The sequence below is a fragment of the Solanum lycopersicum genome, chromosome 9 (genome assembly GCF_036512215.1).
Source record: "Solanum lycopersicum chromosome 9, SLM_r2.1".
NCBI classification, from domain to species: Eukaryota; Viridiplantae; Streptophyta; class Magnoliopsida; order Solanales; family Solanaceae; genus Solanum; species Solanum lycopersicum.
The window spans coordinates 7,564,637-7,583,575 of NC_090808.1; the positions used below are offsets into that span (position 1 = coordinate 7,564,637).

The 18,939-nt window shown below is 34.4% G+C and overlaps 2 protein-coding genes across 2 annotated transcripts; both read right to left on the minus strand.

The window, feature by feature from the left end:
* Positions 1-2,763: 2,763 nt before the first annotated feature.
* LOC138338340 (uncharacterized) lies at positions 2,764-3,372 on the minus strand. The gene has a single exon (XM_069289294.1). It carries the CDS (start codon positions 3,370-3,372, stop codon positions 2,764-2,766), a length of 609 nt encoding a protein of 202 aa, XP_069145395.1.
* Positions 3,373-10,962: 7,590 nt separating this feature from the next.
* Positions 10,963-18,722, minus strand: LOC101245578 (protein LURP-one-related 10-like). The gene is made up of 3 exons (XM_004246266.5): positions 15,795-18,722; positions 14,592-14,822; positions 10,963-11,265 (listed from the first exon to the last, which is right to left on the minus strand). The coding sequence occupies exons 1-3, from the start codon at positions 16,041-16,043 to the stop codon at positions 11,071-11,073; spliced, it is 675 nt and encodes a 224-aa protein (XP_004246314.1). The 5' UTR covers positions 16,044-18,722; the 3' UTR covers positions 10,963-11,070.
* Between the last annotated feature and the right edge of the window lie 217 nt (positions 18,723-18,939).

Consider the following 18,939-nt stretch of genomic DNA (forward strand, 5'->3'; position numbering starts at 1 on the left):
TGTTCGATTGCATGGAGTTCCACTTTCCATCATATCAGATAGAGGTACGCAATTTACTTCTAAGTTTTGGAGAACATTGCATGCTGAATTAGGTACTAGGTTGGATCTTAGTACTGCATTTCACCCTCAGACCGATGGTCAGCCTGAGCGAACGATTCAGGTGTTGGAGGATATGCTTCGTGCATGTGTGGTAGAATTTGGTGGTCATTGGGATAACTTCTTACCCTTAGCAGAGTTTTCATACAATAATAGCTATCACTCAAGTATTGATATGGACCCATTTGAGGCACTGTATGGGAGGATATGCAGGTCTCCTATTGGTTGGTTTGATGCATTTGAGGTGAGACCATGGGGTACCGATCTCTTGAGGGAATCGTTAGATAAAGTAAAATTCATTCAAGAGAAGCTTCTAGCAGCTCAGAACAGACAGAAAGAATATGCAGATCGAAAGGTTAGGGACTTGGATTTTATGGAGGGTGAACAAGCCTTGCTGAAGGTTTCACCCATGAAAGGGGTGATGCAGTTTGGGAAGCGAGGTAAGCTTAGTCCGAGGTATATTGGTCCATTTGAAGTTCTGAAGCACGTGAGGGAGATGGCTTATGAATTGGCATTGCTCCAGGACTCTCAGGAGTGCACCCGGTATTTCATGTGTCTATGCTGAAAAAATACCATGGGGATGGAAACTGCATTATTCGTTGGGATTCAGTTCTCCTTGATGAGAATTTGTCTTATGAGGAGGAGCCTGTTGCTATTTTAGGTAGAGAGGTCCGCAAGTTGAGATCAAAGGAGATTGCATCCATCAAGGTTCGGTGGAAGAATCGGCCAATTGATGAGTCCACTTGGGAGAATGAGGCTGATATGCAAGAAAGATATCCACACCTTTTTACAGATTTAGGTACTCTTTCTCGCCCTTCTTTTCTTCTTGTGATCATTCGGGGACGAACGATGGGTAAATTGGTATCTATTGTAACGACTTGTTTAGTTGGTTCGAGTAGTAGAACTATTTTTGATAAAAATTGACGGGGTCAACGGATCACGCGATGGACCGTCATGGTCATGACGGACCGTGATGGACTCCGTCGTCCCTTACTTGTGTAATTTATTCTGTTGCTCTCCTCATTACCCTCGACGGCAGGTAGGACAAACCGTCACAGGCACGACGGTCCGTCGAGCGTCTCCGTTCCAAAACACTTCAACTCTGAAAATCTGGGTACTGGGAGCGACTCTCTGAACTCCGCGATGGAGCTGCAGCACGGACCGTCGTAGACATGACGGACCGTCACAAGCTGCGTAACCCCGACTGGGTCAGATTTCTGCTAAAAGTTTTAAAGGGGTGTTTTGGACTATTCATGATTATAATTATGGAATTAGTGGGGTAAGTTTAATAATTTATTTACTTGGGGGTTAAAGAAGTTAATAAGGGAATAAATAGTGGGTTACTTTTATCATCTTTTATAATTGATTATATGATAATTAGGGTAAAAGAAAAAGAATCTGGAGAAGAAAAATAAAAAGAACAGAGAGGGAGAACGAGCGAGAAAGAGAGAACGAAGAGGAAAGAAAAGGCATTGGGAAGGTAGCTTGCTTGATCACGATTCTTCGGTGGAGGTAGGTTATGGTTTATTTCTATGTGATAGATAAACTCTAAATAGCGATCGACATGTATTGGGTGGTATTGTAAAGTCTTCTATACGCTTGATTGTGTGTTTGTATGTTGTGATTGTGTAATTGTGGTGGTCAGAATGATGAGACTGTTGAATCTTCAATCTTAAATCCTCTCTATTAAGATGGCGCCTTGACATAAAGAAGGCTTGATGAACTAAAATAATGAGATAAATGGATCGGAGTGTCACGTTCCGACACGGTAGTATTAGGGGATCGGAGTGTCACGTTCCGACACGGTAGTATTAGGGGATCGGAGTGTCACGTTCCGACACGGTAGTATTAGGGGATCGGAGTGTCACGTTCCGACACGGTAGTATTAGGGGATCGGAGTGTCACGTTCCGACACGGTAGTATTAGGGGATCGGAGTGTCACGTTCCGACACGGTAGTATTAGGGGATTGGGTGTCATGTTCCGACACGATAATGATACAGAGAATGAATCTTGAATTATGTTAATGTACTCAAATTCAAAGAACCTATTTCCCAAATGAGTATGGTGTGGAGGCTTGAGTCCTCATAGGTGTGCTTGGTGTTGTTGTCAATGGTTCTTATACTTGTTGATTATCACCTGTTAAGTATTATGGTTGATTTTATATTATTATTCTGTATATATTGTTTTCTATTTTGAGTTGGCCGATGATACCTACTCAGTACATAATCCTTGTACTGACCCCTACTTGTAATTTTCTTCTTTGTTATTTGTGGAGTGCAGCAAGCGTGCCATCGACTTCGACTCATCCTCAACTCTAGCCAGTCTTCAGCACATCAGATTTCAGGGTGAGCTATTATTCCTAGCTCATGCTGGATTCTCTCTTTCACGTCTTGATGTCTTGAAGTTCGGACATGGACCATCTTTTTACTATTTTTAGCTTCTTAAATACTCTTAGATTTAGAAATTCGAGGATAGATGTTCTTGGTGTGATGACTTCCAGATTTTGGGAATAATAAGTATTTAACTTTAGAAGTTGATTTAATTGATTTCGTTAATAAGTTTTGGATCTTCCGCATTATTTTTGCTATTCATAATTGATATACTGGTAAATGTTGGGGTTTAGATTTGTTGGTTCGCTCACCTTGGAGGATAAGTGTGGGTGCCACTCACGGCTCGTTTTGGGTCGTGACATGAAAATGTTCAGAATACAACTTTGCTTCAACACAATCACATGAAGGAGGAGGCATTAGTGTTTCAAATTCATCCCACAATTCTCTAAGTCTTGAAAAATAACTTGATACAGAAGCAGTACCTTGAGATAGTGTAACAATTTCCTTATGTAGGAAGAAAGCCCTGGATGCATTGACCTTATCAAACCTCTCACGCAGATCTTCCCAAACTCTGTGTGCATCAGATCCATAGATGACTGTACTCAGTAAACCTTTAGAAACAGAATTCATTATCCATCCCAAGACAATGACATTACACCTATCCCACAGATCATGCATTGAAGAAGGATACATATCCTTTTTACATGTTCCTAACAGGAATCCTAACTTGTTTTTCCCCATAAGTACAAGTTTCAGTGATTTACTCCATAGAAAGTAAGTCTCAGATCCTAACAGTTGGATCGAGGTAAGAACAGAACCTTGAGTGTCTGATGGATGAATGAATAAGGGATGATTGTGATCAATTCGTTCAGATTCAGTAGAAGATGAAGATCCTCCCTGCACTTGCACTTCTTCACTTACAGTTCCTTCGCTTGGAAGCACCATTTATTCACCAACAAGTTTCCAGAAATTAACAGAGTTCAAATTCGAATAGGACAAACAAAGATCCTTTTTTCAAGATTACAACAGAGATCTAATCACAGAATGGTTATAACCAGATCGTACAACAAAGTTTTATCAGCAGATAGAAGAGCTGATGAGATGATTTCACGCTATGAAGATGTTAAACACAGAATGCTTCACTGTGCTCTGATACCATGATGAGAATCACCATTAATGGTGAGAAGAAAAGAGAAGAAAAAAACTTTCATTCATTGTGTATTCCTTTACATCCAAGATATGTACATTTATATACAAGTAAAGAAGTTGTAACTAGAAGATTCTCCCTAACTGAATTCTAACTAACTTTTACATCTCACTAACTAACTTTTACTAACTAACTTTCATTATCTCATCAGATTAGAGTGGGTTTCACTCATGACGGTCTGGATCATGACACATTATTCATAAGTTATTCAACATTACCATTATTACCAATATTATCAGAATATCAACATAAATTGACATAAACTCAGTTGGGAGAGTTACTTAGCACCAGGCTGATTTTAGGGATATTGAGATCATTAGTAGCAATTCCTAAGCCTCATAACCACATACCACCATAGGTCCATGTAGCACTGGTTGGAGCATATTATTATCTTAGTGGTACTGCATTATATCAGACTAGCCTTTTATATCATGACAAGGTATATCGAGTCATTTTCGATGAAGGTATATCAAACTCCATATTTAGCTAACATGATTATATGTTGATTAATTGTATGTCCCATGTTTCAAGCTCATATCTTGTAGTGACATTGTAATCAATTTCTTTCAATTTAATATTGATCAGTTGCATGTTTCTTACTTGCTCATTGCATATATATATATATATATGACCTTTTTATATAACCTTAATATGTGATTTATGATATCAGAGATGAGTGATACAATTTCTGAGACAATCAAATAAGTACCAAAGAAAGAATTTAATTTAAAGTTTAAATTAAAACTCGAAGTTGATCAAAGTCGATGCATATTGGGTAATGAGATCGAAATTGAGATTCAACAATTTCACTAGATTTAGAAGGTAATTTATTGACTAACTAGACATTATGCTCACCAAAATCAACTTATTTAACTCCACATGGTACCATATCCTAGTCATTTTGTTTAGCTCATGAGGGTATCTTAGCACTTCTATAATTGACTAATTATGTCATGAAGCTCACATGAGTTTTTGGTCAAAAACATTCTTAAACTATATCCCAAAATTAAACTACATTTTCAAATATTATTCCTAACATAAAACATCCTTTAAATGTTTAAAAGTGAACAATTTTCATCCTTCTATTAGATATCGTCAAAAAAGTAAAGAATCTTACAAAAACATAAGCAGTTCACGCGGTCATCAACAAAGTTTTTCTGCGTAGTTTCATTACCTGCTATAAGAAGTTCCTGAAGAAAACCTATTAAAAATCTAAGATATTAATGCTTACCGAAACAAAATTCTTTTGGAAGGTGTGAGGATGCATGATTTGCTCTTTTTCTCATTTAATAAAGGAAAGAAGCTGAAGTTTAATCATTTTTACCTTTTTCATAGTCAAACTATATTTAGATCAATATATTTTTTCACCAATTTGATCTTGAAGTGATCAAAATAATGATTATGTCTCGCATTTGAGTTTCATTTATCAATATTAGAAGCAAAAGTCTCCAACAAACGCCGATTCTAGAATATTCAATAGAGTAGAAACATATTTCAATTGATAAAAAGAATATTTCAACTAATAATATTTTAATATCAAATTACATGAAAAAAACTGTCAAATTAAAAGATTTTGCATAATGCTAAATTCAATTATCAATAAAGTTCACGATTAGTGTTTTTGGCATATCTAAAAATAATAAGTACAATGAATTACTTGATTTAGTGGGATTTGTTTGTTTTCTAGTAAATTTAGGTAGAAGGATGATAATTGTTCACTTTTAAATAAGGATGAAAATTGTGCACTTTTAAATACTTGAAGATTATTTTCTGCTAAGAATTATACTTTAAGAATGTAATTTAAGTTTGAAATATAATTTAAGGATGATTTTGGTTAATAACTCAAGTTCATAGTAATGACTAATGTAAATTTATTTAAAAATTTATGGGACTTTTACATCTTGATTAGTTTTTCCAAAAGAGATAAAAAAAATTGTTAGTTTGACTAAAATAACTTCCGTAAATATGATATATACTCCTATTATAATAATAAGAGATTTGGTCCTAACACACCTCAACTTCATTTTTGCTACCTTTTCTTTTTAGTTGGTTCTATAACGAATTATATCTTATTATAATTTGTATTAATTTAAGTTTAAAAATTCTCATTTTATTTATAATGAAATGATTCACAATAACAGAAATAGTTAAGAATTAATTTTGTAATGACCCGAAAGGTCATTTTTGGAAATTTTGAATATTTGCTTAACTTGAGTTAATTAATCGATAGTTTATGGGCTAAAGTGATAATTTATTTAAGACCCTATACTCTTTAGCCTATATTTAATTAAATATGTGGGTAAAACCTATCACTTTTAGTACTTAAATAATTCAAAAAAAAAAATAAGAAAAAGAAAAAAAAGGGGGGGGGGGCGGGAGGGCCGAAGGGTTTCTCTGCACTTGCGGCTTACGAACTGCTTAAGGTAAGTTTTCTTCTCCTTTAATTTTCTTGATTTCTGCACATAGATGTGTGCATATAACAATATTATATAATAAATTATATATATGTGTGTATAATAATAAATGAAGAGCATATGAGTAAAAAAAAATGAAAAAATGCAGAATAGAAAATCACGTGAATAATTAGAAATTTTGGAAACATTTGAATCATTTGGATCAATGATTGGTTCATGATGAGCCAATCATTAGTGGGTCAATGATTGATTCATAATGAGCCAATCATTAGTGGGTTGAAAGGGGAAAAAATAGTGCAAAATACGTTAATGGCATCATTAGGCGTAAATTTCAGAATATTAGTTATTATATTATGGTTCAAGTTTTGATATATTGGTATGCAATTTAAATATTAGATGAATAAGATTTTGTGAATACCATTTAAATTATGACGTTGGAAAAATTTGGGATGCAATCCTTTTTTTAAAACTTGAAAACTATGATAGTGGAAATTTTAATTGACATCAAGAATTATAAACTTGATTATAAATTTGGGGTGTATTTTTAGTTAAAGGTTAAACACATAAAAGTGTGAGTGTTGTTAGTTCTGAAACCTTATTGTGAATATATACTTGAATAGATTCCATTGGTTCAGAAGCTCAACGGAAAGGGAAGGCTCAAGTCCAAGAGTAATTATTCGATTGGCTAAGGCAAGTGGATTTCTAAACTCTTGTTAAGCGTATGAAATTCATGTATTTCCTTGTGTGGTGTTGAGAACGATTTGGAGACTTGTTGCTTATTTGTTAGTGTTGTATTCCTTGCTGTAAATTGTGCTTTGTTATCAAAATGGTTATCTCCTCATTTTCATTTGAGCATGTCAATTGCATTGTATCTGAGACATGATTATGGTATAAGGATGTATCATTTCGAGGGTCGTATCGCGCGCCGCGATGGATATTATATTTCGAGGGACGTAATCGCGCGCCGCGAAAGTTACTATTATCGAGGGTCGTGTCGTACGCCGGGACAGATGCATGGACAGATATGTCCCCCATGGGTCCCGGACTGAGAGACAACGGGTGTGTATCGTTAAGAAAGACATGCATCATTATACTTGACATTGCATCTCATGGCATTGCACATTTTATTATTGATGAACTTGAACACGTGTTTTGCTGATCTTGTGATTGTTTCTCTGTGAAGATTGTGACTGTTGAATATTGAGTTGTTATTGAGAATGTGTAAACTGATAGAGTGTGGTTATTGAGTTGTGTGTTTGGTAAACTGTAAATTATTAGGCTGTAGCGTGGAGGTTTAGATAGGGTGTAAGGAGTACCCGTATTTTGTCCACTTAACGTGTGTTTAGAGGTTTGCTTGTTGGGTACCGCGTGGTTTGGTACTCACCCCTTGCTTCTACAATTTTTTTGTAGGTTACGAGCCTGGATCTTCGTGACACCTGTCATTCTTTTCGTTTCCGAGGCATCTTGTGGAGGGTTGTGAAGTAGCTGCTTGTCATCTCAGCGAACTTTCCTACTCCAGTTTATGACTTTGTTTTTACTTGAAAGACAACTTCATTTTAGACTTTTATTTTATTTCAATTCTAATATTCACATTAGAGGCTTGTGCACGTGACAACCTGGTTTTGGGGATTGAATTAATATGACTTGGTTTCATACTAGAAATTGTTGTTGGATTGTCATTTACTTCCGCACTTTGTTACATATTGGGTTTTAGGCTGACTTGTCTTGGTGGGATAAGACAAGTGTCATCACACCTATTTTTGGGTCGTGACAAAATGGTATCAAAGCCCGAGGTTCATAGGTCTCATGTGTATACAAGCCGAGTCTATGTAGAGTCTCAAGGATCAGTACGGAGACGTCTGTACTTATCTCTGAGAGGCTATGAGGATTACTAGGAATCTTCTTTTTGTTCATTCTTTCTCATCGTGCATAGTCACCTTCTTTAGTACTGAGTTGTTGTATACTCTTTTGAAAGATGACGAGAACTAGAATTAATGTTACTTGTGGTAGAGGGGAGGCACTTCCCGAGGCAATTGTTGAGTCCCTAGCTAGAGGTAGGGGTAGATCTCGAGCTAGAGGTCGTGCTAGTTGTACGACAGTAGCTAGAGGTCATGGACGTGGAGCAGCACCAGTAAGAGGTCGTGCTAGAGAGGTCTCTACAGAACCTCAGATTGATGGCAAGGAGGACCAGGTTCCTCCAGATCCTGTAGTCACACCTTTGCTTCAGGATACACTATTGAGGGTGTTAAGTGTGACAGAAGGCTTTTCTCAGGGTGGTGGGGCGACTACCACACCACATGACTCTCGTACTAGAGAGGGGGCTCAGACCCAAGAGCAGCAACAAGCTCCAGTTGTTCAGGATGCGGTGGGACAACTACTAGTAGATCCCGCGGTTCAGAATGATGTTGCACCAGCAGTTGGGGGTCAAGTTGCATCGATGGTTGTTCTGACAGAGGATGAGCAGCGTAGGTATGAGAGATTTCGAAAGATGGACCCACCTCAGTTTCAGGGTGGGAAGAGCGAGGACGCTCATGAGTTTCTAACTACCTGCCGAGAGTTACTAGAGGTGGTTGGATTAGCTGAGTCACATGGGGTTCGATATGCTACACTCCAGCTTCGTGGACTAGCGAGAGACTGGTGGAGGACTTATTCGGGGGGTTTGCCAGTTGGATCTCCTCCAGTGACTTGGGAGCAGTTTGCTAGTGCATTCCAAGATTGTTTTATCCCATGGAGCGTGAGAGAGGAGAGTCGCTTGAGGTTTGAGAGTCTAAGACAGGATGGTTTATTGGTTACAGAGTATGAGGCGCGTTTTTGCCAGTTGTCTAGGCATGCGTTGGCCATTATTCCAAATGAGACAGAGAGGATTCGCAGATTTGTGAGGGGATTGACTTTTTCTATCAGGTCAGCTCTGTTTCGGGCATCTAGGGAGGGGGCTTCTTTCCGGTCCATTGTGAGCGCCGCCAAAGAGGCAGAATTGATGGAGAGAGAGGAGTTTGGGGACCCTAAAAGGGCCCGTATATCAGGCCAGTTTCATAGTGCCTCATCTGGAGGTAGGGGATCACAGAGAGTGAGTGGTTCTTTTCAGCAGCGGGGACCTATTAATGCATCTATGCCGACATTTGAGGGTGGCCAGACATCTAGGGGTTCTTATAGCCCGGGTCAAGGCTCGTATGGTTTACAGCAGCGACCTACAGGGCGAGGAAATTATAGTGGGTTTTCAGGGTCCACACAACAGTTTCCAGGTCAGAGATTTTGTTTCACTTGTGGAGATCCCGATCATCTAATGCGGCGGTGTACTTCACAAAGGGGTCGTGGTGGGGCTCGACCTAATTCATCATTCCAGACTAGACCACCAGCACCACAGGGTAGAGGTCGTGGCAGAGTTCAGTCAGGTAGAGGTGATAGAGTTTCTAGTAGTGGTGTTGCAGCTCAGCAGAGTGGGGGTAGAGGTACCACCCAGGATTGAGGTGGACGAGGAGGACACTTCTATGCTTTCCCCGGGAGACCTGAGGCGGAGACCTCTGATGCTGTTATTACAGGTATCATCCCAGTATGCCATTGACCTGCGTCTGTGTTGTTTGATCCAGGTTCTACATTCTCTTATGTGTCTACGTATTTTGCTGCTAAATTTGATATGATATGTGATAGCATGACTGTACCTATTCGTGTTTCTACACCCGTGGGTAAGGCCTTAGTGTTGGATCGAGTGTATCGATCCTGTCTTGTTTCATTGGCTGGGTATGACACTTGGGTAGACTTAATCATTCTGGGGATGGTAGACTTTGATATTATCTTGGGTATGGATTGGCTTTCTCTTTATCACGTTTTCCTTGATTGTAATGCTAAGACTGTGACTTTAGCAATGCCTGGTGTTCTGAGGGTTGAGTGGAAGAGTGTTAGAGGAGACTTGTTGCTTATTTGTTAGTGTTGTATACCTTGCTGTAAATTGTTCTTTGTTATCCAAATGGTTATCTCCTTATTTTCATTTGAGCATGTAATTGCATTGTATCTGAGACATGATTATGGTATAAGGATGTAACATTTCGAGGGTCGTATCGCGCACCGCGATGGATATTATATTTCGAGGGACGTATCGCGCACCGCGAAAGTTACTATTATCGAGGGTCGTGTCATACGCCGCGACAGATGCATGGACAGATATGTCCCCCATGGGTCCCGGACTGAGAGACAGTGGGTGTGTATCGTTAAGAAAGACATGCATCATTATACTTGATATTGCATCTCATGGCATTGCACATTTTGTTATTGATGAACTTGAACACGTGTTTTGCTGATCTTGTGATTGTTTCTCTGTGAAGATTGTGACTGTTGAATATTGAGTTGTTATTGAGAATGTGTAAACTGATAGAGTGTGGTTATTGAGTTGTGTGTTTGGTAAACTGTAAATTGTTAGGCTGTAGCGTGGAGGTTTAGATAGGGTGTAAGGAGTACCCGTATTTTGTCCACTTAACGTGTGTTTAGAGGTTTGCTTGTTGGGTACCGCGTGGTTTGGTACTCACCCCTTGCTTCTACAAATTTTTTTTGTAGGTTACGAGCCCGGATCTTCGTGACACCTGTCATTCTTTTCGTTTTCGAGGCATCTTGTGGAGGGTTGTGAGGTAGCTGCTTGTCATCTCAGCGAACTTTCCTACTCCAGTTTATGACTTTGTTTTTACTTGAAAGGCAACTTCGTTTTAGACTTCTATTTCATTTCAATTCTAATATTCACATTAGAGGTTTGTGCACGTGACAACCTAGTTTTGGGGATTGAATTAATATGACTTGGTTTCATACTAGAAATTGTTGTTGGATTGTCATTTTACTTCCGCACTTTCTTAGATATTGAGTTTTAGACTGACTTGTCTTGGTGGGATAAGACAAGTGTCATCACACCTATTTTTGGGTCGTGACAAATTTACACAATAAATTTCAAAAGTTTCATTATTTTTCTCAAACATCATGTCAAATCAAATAATGCTTGAAAAAAAAATATTATTTTATAAAATAAACACTTTTGACTTCCTAGAAACTAATAGCACCAATAGAAGCACCTGCACCGGCAAGGGCACCTGCAACAACAGCATCGTTGAATGCATTAATAGCATCAAGGAATACTATTAATGAGACGATGAAGGCTTGATCAATGTTCGGATACATTGTCACCATAAAATTTTCTTTTCCAATTAGTAAGCTCTTAGCAGTAATTTTCTTATGCATCTGCAATAAGTCATTCCCAATAATATAGTGTAAGTTTAATATCATGTTCATTAAAATAATGAATATATATATATATATATATATATATATATATATATATATATATAGAGAGAGAGAGAGAGAGAGAGAGAGAGAGAGAGAGTTAATAACTTTGATGGTCACACAACTATTAATTGTTTTCACAGAAAATCACTCAACTTTTATTTTCAACTCAAAAGTTACTCAACTATGATTTCTTTGCACAGAAAATCACTCAACTTTCATTTTCAACTCAAAAGTCACTCAACTATGACTTTTTTGCACAGAAAGTTACTCAACCTATTTAGTTGTTTTTTCATTAGAATTTAGTGATATAAAATTTTAATTATCAACCAAAATTTAAGAATTGAATATATATCCATTTAAACCATTTAGTGATCCGTTCATTTTATCCAATCCGCTAAAAATATAATATTTAACATTTATTTTACTATTAATTTCCTAAATCATTCCCCATTGAACATTGAACATTTTATTTTATCATTAATTCACTAAAAGTATGGGAGACAAGGAAGAATGATTTAGGGAATTAATAGTAAAATAAAATGTTCAATATTATATTTTTAGTGGGTCGGGTTAAATGGAGTGGTTCATTAAATGGATATATATTCAATTCTTGAAATTTTGGTTAATAATTAAAATTTTATGTCACTAAATTTTAATGAAAATAACAATTAAATAGATTGAGTGACTTTCTGCGCAAAAATGCACAGTTGAGTGACTTTTGAGTTGAAAATGTTGAGTAACTTTTCTATGCAAAGAAGTTATAATTGAGTGACTTTTGAGTTAGAAATGAAAGTTGAGTGACTTTCTGTGAAAACAATTGATAGTTGAGTGACAATCAAAGTTATTAACTCCTAATGATTGTAGAGTATATTTTTTTGTAAATCGCTATTTTTTTCTATAGATTTTATGTAAAATTTGTTATTGTTAATACATCAAATTAAATGTATAAGAAATAATATCAGCATTATTAATACATGCGTTATTAATATATTTTATTTAATATTATTCTTGTACCAACATAAATTTATTAAGAAAGAAAGTACATAACCTAAATTCAGACAAGTCAAAACCTAGTTATTAATATATTTTATTTTATATTATTCTAGTACCATCTATCAAACTTGATAAATTTATTAAAAGAGAAAGTACATGAAAGAAAACACCAAGTCAGAACCCTGTGTAATAATATCTAGGGTTGAACCCAACACCTTCCCTTGACTGGCTCTATAAAGAGTAGGTAAAAGGGCCAAAAGTAATACAAAATTATTCAAAATAGGCCTAATTTATTTTTCATTTAGATAATTGGAGGTATTTTGAGATAAAAAATTTAGATAATTGGAGGTATTTTGAGATAAAAAATTAATGGGAACATATATTGACACCCAATTTTGATCCTCCTCGACAAAAATTAATTCACGAGCATATTAGACTCTGAACGAGGTGATATAATTAACTTTACATAATTTTTTTATTTCTTCTTTCTCTTTCTTAAGTCTCTGAAAGTAGCTTTAATCAGTTTCTATAGTCTTTAAATGATATATATTTTATACGTCTTTATATAATAAGTTTATTTTCAAAAATCGTCTCAAAAAAATTTTGATTCCTTAATTTATGATAAATTTATTAGTTTGTCTTGTCATAGTTTATTTAATATATATATAATTTATAATAATGATTTATTTTATAAAGTATTCGAAAACCTTCTAAAAAAAGATTTAGTTTTACTTAAGGCCTCATTAATTTGATTTTGTCTAATTTATTTGTTTATATTTCTTAGCCATTAGTTATATTTAGTTTTAACTATCCTATCTCGTCAAAGTCAAAAGCTCGTTGATTAGTTTTGGTCAATTCATCTTTTTTGGACTTTGGCTAATTTATGATTAAATTCATTTGGCTAAATTGTTTTCCCTTTTAAGCCCACCCGAATGTAATGTAATGATTAGTTTAGGATAGGTGCAAATCAAGTGGGTCAAAAACCCTAAAATAAAATGGGTTTAAATATCGATTCAGGCGGAAAGAAAACTCGAATTTGGATTCAACTCTCTCTTCTCTCTCTTTTCCCTTTCTTATTTTTCGTTTATTTATTTGCTTTATTTGTCGATAATTTTAAAGTTAAAAAATTCAAATTTCCGTAAATGTTTTATCGACTTAAAATCGAACCTAAATGAAATCTAAAAGGACAAATAAACTTGCAAATCAAATTCTTACTTTGATAGTAAAATTAAATACTTCATTTTTCAAATAGCTCTAAATAATTTTTATTCAAACTTTAAGAGTTGCGGATATTAACAAATATTTAGGTGCCTTAAAAACCTTCCCAAAATATAAATAGGAATCCCCGAACCCCTTTAAAATTTTCAAAACGATTTTTCTGCTAAGTCTTTTTGAAAACATAGATTTCTTAAAAAATAAAATGATGACTCTAAAAAGTCAAAAAACTTATTAAAAAAATAATTTTCTGATAAAACAATATATTTGAATCGAAATATGACGAGGGATAAATTTGACCTATTTTATATATTTCAAGAGTCTTTTGCCCCTTTTTTTTCATCTAAAAAGTATTATAAAATGATAAAAATATCATAGTAATAATATCATTATTCTCAAAATAATAATACTATCACTAATTTAATTTTTAAAAATAAATATGACGGAAAATTTTCATTTTACTATAGCAAATTAAACTATATGTTTATTTTTTTCTTTTTGGCTTTCTCAAAAGAAAAAAGGATAAATATATCCTCGAATCATCGTAAAGAGTATGTAAATATCATTCGTCATACTTTTGAAATATTGATGTCCATGTCATTCAAAAACTAGAGAATATATGACCTTCACTGTAATGGAAGAGTAAATAGGACACATGGTACAATCTTATCCGTCGATTTGATGTTTAATAAGTGCCGGGTCGATGGATCGGATAAGATTATGACATGTGTATGTTTGCTAGTATAAATGATATATATGCTCTAATTTTTGAACGACGGGGGCACCAATGTTCCAAAAAGCATGACGGATGATATGTGCATATAGTTTAGGGTTATATTTGTTCTTTTTTCCTTCTCAAAATAGTGTTTTTTCTATATTTAGTACTAAGATTTCCAATTTCAACATTCTACGTGACAAACTTAAGATCATAACATCTAGAGGACTACACATATTTTTAGTTTAAAATCACAAAATTCAAAAATATTCTTTTATTTCTTAAATTTAGTGTTAAATCAAAAGAAAATACTTAAAGAGAGTAACAAAAGAAAAGTAAGATATGAACGATAGCTAACCTGAGCAACTATGGTAGAAGAATCTCCAGCATATATTACACATGATCTATCAAACCAATTTCCCTTAATCAAATAATCACAATTCTTTTCCTTGGAATTGTTATTTGCTAAGAAGACAGCCAATTTGGTCTTCCATTGAATTATAGATGTTGTCTTTATAGTAAATAAAAAGTCTTTCTCATCTGTGCTTTCTCCTTTAAATGCATTCCATCTCGAGTGCTCTGTCAATATCTATACAAAAATTAATTAACGGTAAAAACTTTAATTTTAAAGTAAAAATATTTATACTATCATCACTAGTAATTAAAGTTATAACAAGTATTATTATGATAAGTATAAAATTTTAACAATTTTGGTATTACAAATTAAAATTTAATGACAATAAAAGATATCTATTAACTATCAATGTTTACAAACTTGAACCTATGGATGTTGAAGTTATACTTACTGATGATAATGTAAAAACGAATTCACACTATACGTATAATTAAACGATTTATACTTGGTTATTGTTTTAATTTTTAGGTTATCATGAAAGCTCGATATGAAGAGTATACATCTTTTTTTTTTTTTCAATCGGTGTCTGATACGTAAATTGGAGCCTAAATAAATTCGAATTTTTGCCGGAAAATCCCACATTGGGGGTCTCCCTAACAAAGGCGACTTCGTATCCAAGGAGGCTCGAATCCGAGACCACTTGATTAAGGATGAAGAAGTATTACTTATTATTCCACCATAACCCTTGTTTGTGAGTATATATCATGTTACTGCTTTGCGCATATGAGGCTATGATTAGATAAAACCTATATTTATCGATCAATATATAGAATGAAAACTTTTATTTTTTTGTGTAGATATAGCTTCCTTAGGGTTTGACTTGTAGTATTAACTAATATAAGTTGAGTGCAGTGTTGAGACTACTCCACCCTTAACCAGAGGTCTTGAATTTGAACCTTAGATATATATGGAAATATTTTTTGTTGGAGACGTCAACTCAAATGAGCCTTGTGTGCAGTGAACGATCCAGATTTAGTTAAAGCTCCATTGCGGACTAGGTGGGAAAAAAAACTTACAACATGAACTTTCCCTCCCTTATTTGATTTTTTTACAACTTTTTTATAACCTAGCTATTTATTATTATTTTAAAAAACTATAATACAGGAATATCTCTGAAATTAAACTTTTTAAAAAATCATATTGTACCTTTTGTTTGAGAGTGATGAGGGGATTATCAGCAGCATCAAGAATAACTCTCTTATCATGCCATCCAAAAGTTTTGCCTTTAACTTTGAACATGAAGTTTCCATTCATATCTGAAACAACAAATTCTCCATATCTAAGTGTCTTCACCTTCCTAGATATAACAACATCAACCTCGTTCGGCGTGCAATATTCGGATCCAATTATCGCAACTGGATCATTAGCCATAATTGCATAACTTGATTCTGCCATGAACAATGATCAGTGACTTTTACTCGTTAGTTATGCAAAAATTTAGAGAACTTGGCAATACTCTTTTATTTTTTTAAGAAATAATCAAATGACATCTCTATTTATGGTTTTTTTATTTTTATTTTTTTTGGTTTTCAGACGAATTGGTCTGATTGTAGAGACGTGTATATGTTATTTATAATTAGTCAAGTATTATTCTAACCTGTCCTTTTAGTTGAAAATTTCAACTTTGATTTTTCACCATAAGTATATCAAGATTTGTTGCTAGGTCTTAGTCGTCCCTTTTTCTTTCATATTTAATTTGTATGAAATACGTAATAATTAGGGGTGTCAAATGGACGGGTTGAGTTGAAATTGAGATATCAAAATGGGTTGATATAGAAATCGAGTTGACTCTTAACCTGCCTAAATTTTCTTTGGCTCAAATAGGTTGGGTTCAAATGGACTAAAAACAAAATTGGGTCTTGACCCGTTCAATTTAACCCGATTAATCTCAATAATTTACACAAAGTGATATTTAACTTTTGAGGGAAAAGGGTCAAATATGCCCCTAAACTATTCGAAAATGTCTAGATATACTCTCCGTTTAAAGTTTGGTTCACTTATGCACTTGTCGTCCAACTTTCGGTCCAAATATGCCCTTATGGGCGTTAGTTGTCATGTTGGACATATTCAACTCATTTTTCATTTCTTTAAATGCCATATGGAATTGTCATGTCATTTTGACCTTACCACATGACATCTATATGAAAATGGAAAGATATCGAACTCATAAACACCTAATCTGACCCATAAATCAATTCCTTTTAAATACACTATCCGACTCATTTTTACAATTTTGTTTGATTTTTATTTTTTCGGAAATTCCAAAAATGAGTAATTGAATAATAAAAAATATGAAAAAAATAATAATAAAATTAACGCAAAAAATTCGCAAACATAACTGATACCTACATAACTAAACCCTGCATAACTAATACCTACATAACTAAATCCTGCATAACCAAACCATGTATAGCTAATACCTGCATAACTCTAGCCCGTAACCAAACAATCCCTAAATAATTTCTATCATTGTTTATGAACTACTTGTAACTCTCTTTACATTCTTACTATTTTGGCATGTGTTCATATAAAAAATCAAAATTAGTAACTTTTTATTTGTATCAATCATAGAGATCTTGGATGATCATCATCCTCTTCGGCCTTTCACTTTAACTATCTTAAGAAGAAGAGATGAGACATTTGCTGGAAAATGAAGTGATGTTACATTGTTGTAACGACTCACATGATCGTTTTGTTCGCTTTAATCTATTCTCTAGCTTGATCCTTTTTGTAAATTCACTATGACTTGCGAAAATAGTTGGCAAAATATCCAAGGTGATAGTATAAGGATTGACCAAGATTTTTCAGTTTTAAATGTTTAAAATTTGGGAGGTTTGACAAAAGGTGATAGTTCATTTGTGGATTGATACATGTAGTCTCACTAATTGTATAAACTCTTAAGAACAATATGGTTATTCTACCACAAATTTAACATGATTCAATGTTGTTTCTCTCCCAATTTTTACTTGGGAAACTTTGATTATTCGGAGAACCTGGTCCATATTGATTGTTCTGAGAATATATTTCGTGTTCACCAAACTTGAAACTGTTGTTTTCTTTTCCCTGTCCCATTAGGCGGAGAATTAATATCATGTGATAGTTTTGTTGTGACATATATCCTTATAATAAAAGCTCTTAGAACATTAATAAATTGATCAAGGATGAGATATGATGCCTCACATAACATGACAGTCCTGAAGGTCTTATATTTGAGACATAAACCTCTAGCAAAATTAATTGCTTTGCTATCTTCATCCACAGTTTTGTGAATGTCTGCTAGGCCATCACATATGTCTTTGAATTTCTTGATGTATTCATCAATCTTTTTAGTTCCTAGTTTAACACTTTGTAGTTGCGTTATTGTTTAAGCTGAAATTCCTTATCTTTTGTTGCTTGAAGATAAGATTTTTCCAACCATTCAAACATCTCCTTGACAGTTGAGCAATTTATAATTAGGTACATGTTTTCTTCATTCATGATGCCTGAGATCTAACTCCTTAGCAACACATCTTTCTCCTCCCAGTCATCAATGCTACAACTATCTTTTGATCTTTCTCAACGGCTACAACTTTTTTCAGCAGCCTCTTTCGTGAAACAATTGTTTTTAGTTGGTTCATTCTCTATGATGAAATAGGTTAGTCTCATCACATGAATCAATTGGAATATTTGTGTCCTCCATATTAGGTAATTTGTTGGTTTAAGTTTAATAGAACAAGTGACAATGAGTTAGTGAAGTGAGGAGGTCGACATAGTATTGGTAGAGGGGGTTATTGCAGTTGAATGTGTGTGTTTATTTTCGTTAATCAATACTCAGAGAACCTAAGAGATTTTAAGCCTTGATACCATGTAGAGTTTCCATGTCTAGTATTAGAAAAATCAAGGATTGTATTGATGATTAAAATTGTTAAATACATACTTCTTATATAGGAAAAGAATTGTAGAGTTTTAAGTTAACTATACTTAGATTCCTACGATACTTATTGCTACTATAATAATAATACAATTATAAATAATCTAATCCTAGTCGACTTCAGTTATTTCAAAAAGTAAGTCTAATCGATATAAGTGACCTAAACCTAGAGTGACTTTAACTCACATTGCTTGAATCAAAATATTCAACCTGTCCCGTGTATTTAAATTTTTTTTTTCAACAGTTAGGTGTTTATCATGATATTAGAATTTGGATCGTAAAAATATCCACATGGAATCATATCTTAGTCATTTATCTTTTAGCTCCTGTGGGTATCATTAACACTTCTATGGTTCGCTTATTATGTCATGAAGCTCATAA

What these genes read in the sequence shown, in the direction of transcription:
- LOC138338340 (XM_069289294.1), bottom strand. Translation starts at nt 3,372, where the DNA reads ATGGTGCTTCCAAGCGAAGGAACTGTAAGTGAAGAAGTGCAAGTGCAG.
- LOC101245578 (XM_004246266.5), bottom strand. Translation starts at nt 16,043, where the DNA reads ATGGCAGAATCAAGTTATGCAATTATGGCTAATGATCCAGTTGCGATA. An exon ending in TCATCACTCTCAAACAAAAG is followed by an intron (nt 14,823 to 15,794) that starts GTACAATATGAT and finishes ATTTTTGTATAG; the next exon opens with ATATTGACAGAGCACTCGAG. An exon ending in CTTCTACCATAGTTGCTCAG is followed by an intron (nt 11,266 to 14,591) that starts GTTAGCTATCGT and finishes GACTTATTGCAG; the next exon opens with ATGCATAAGAAAATTACTGC.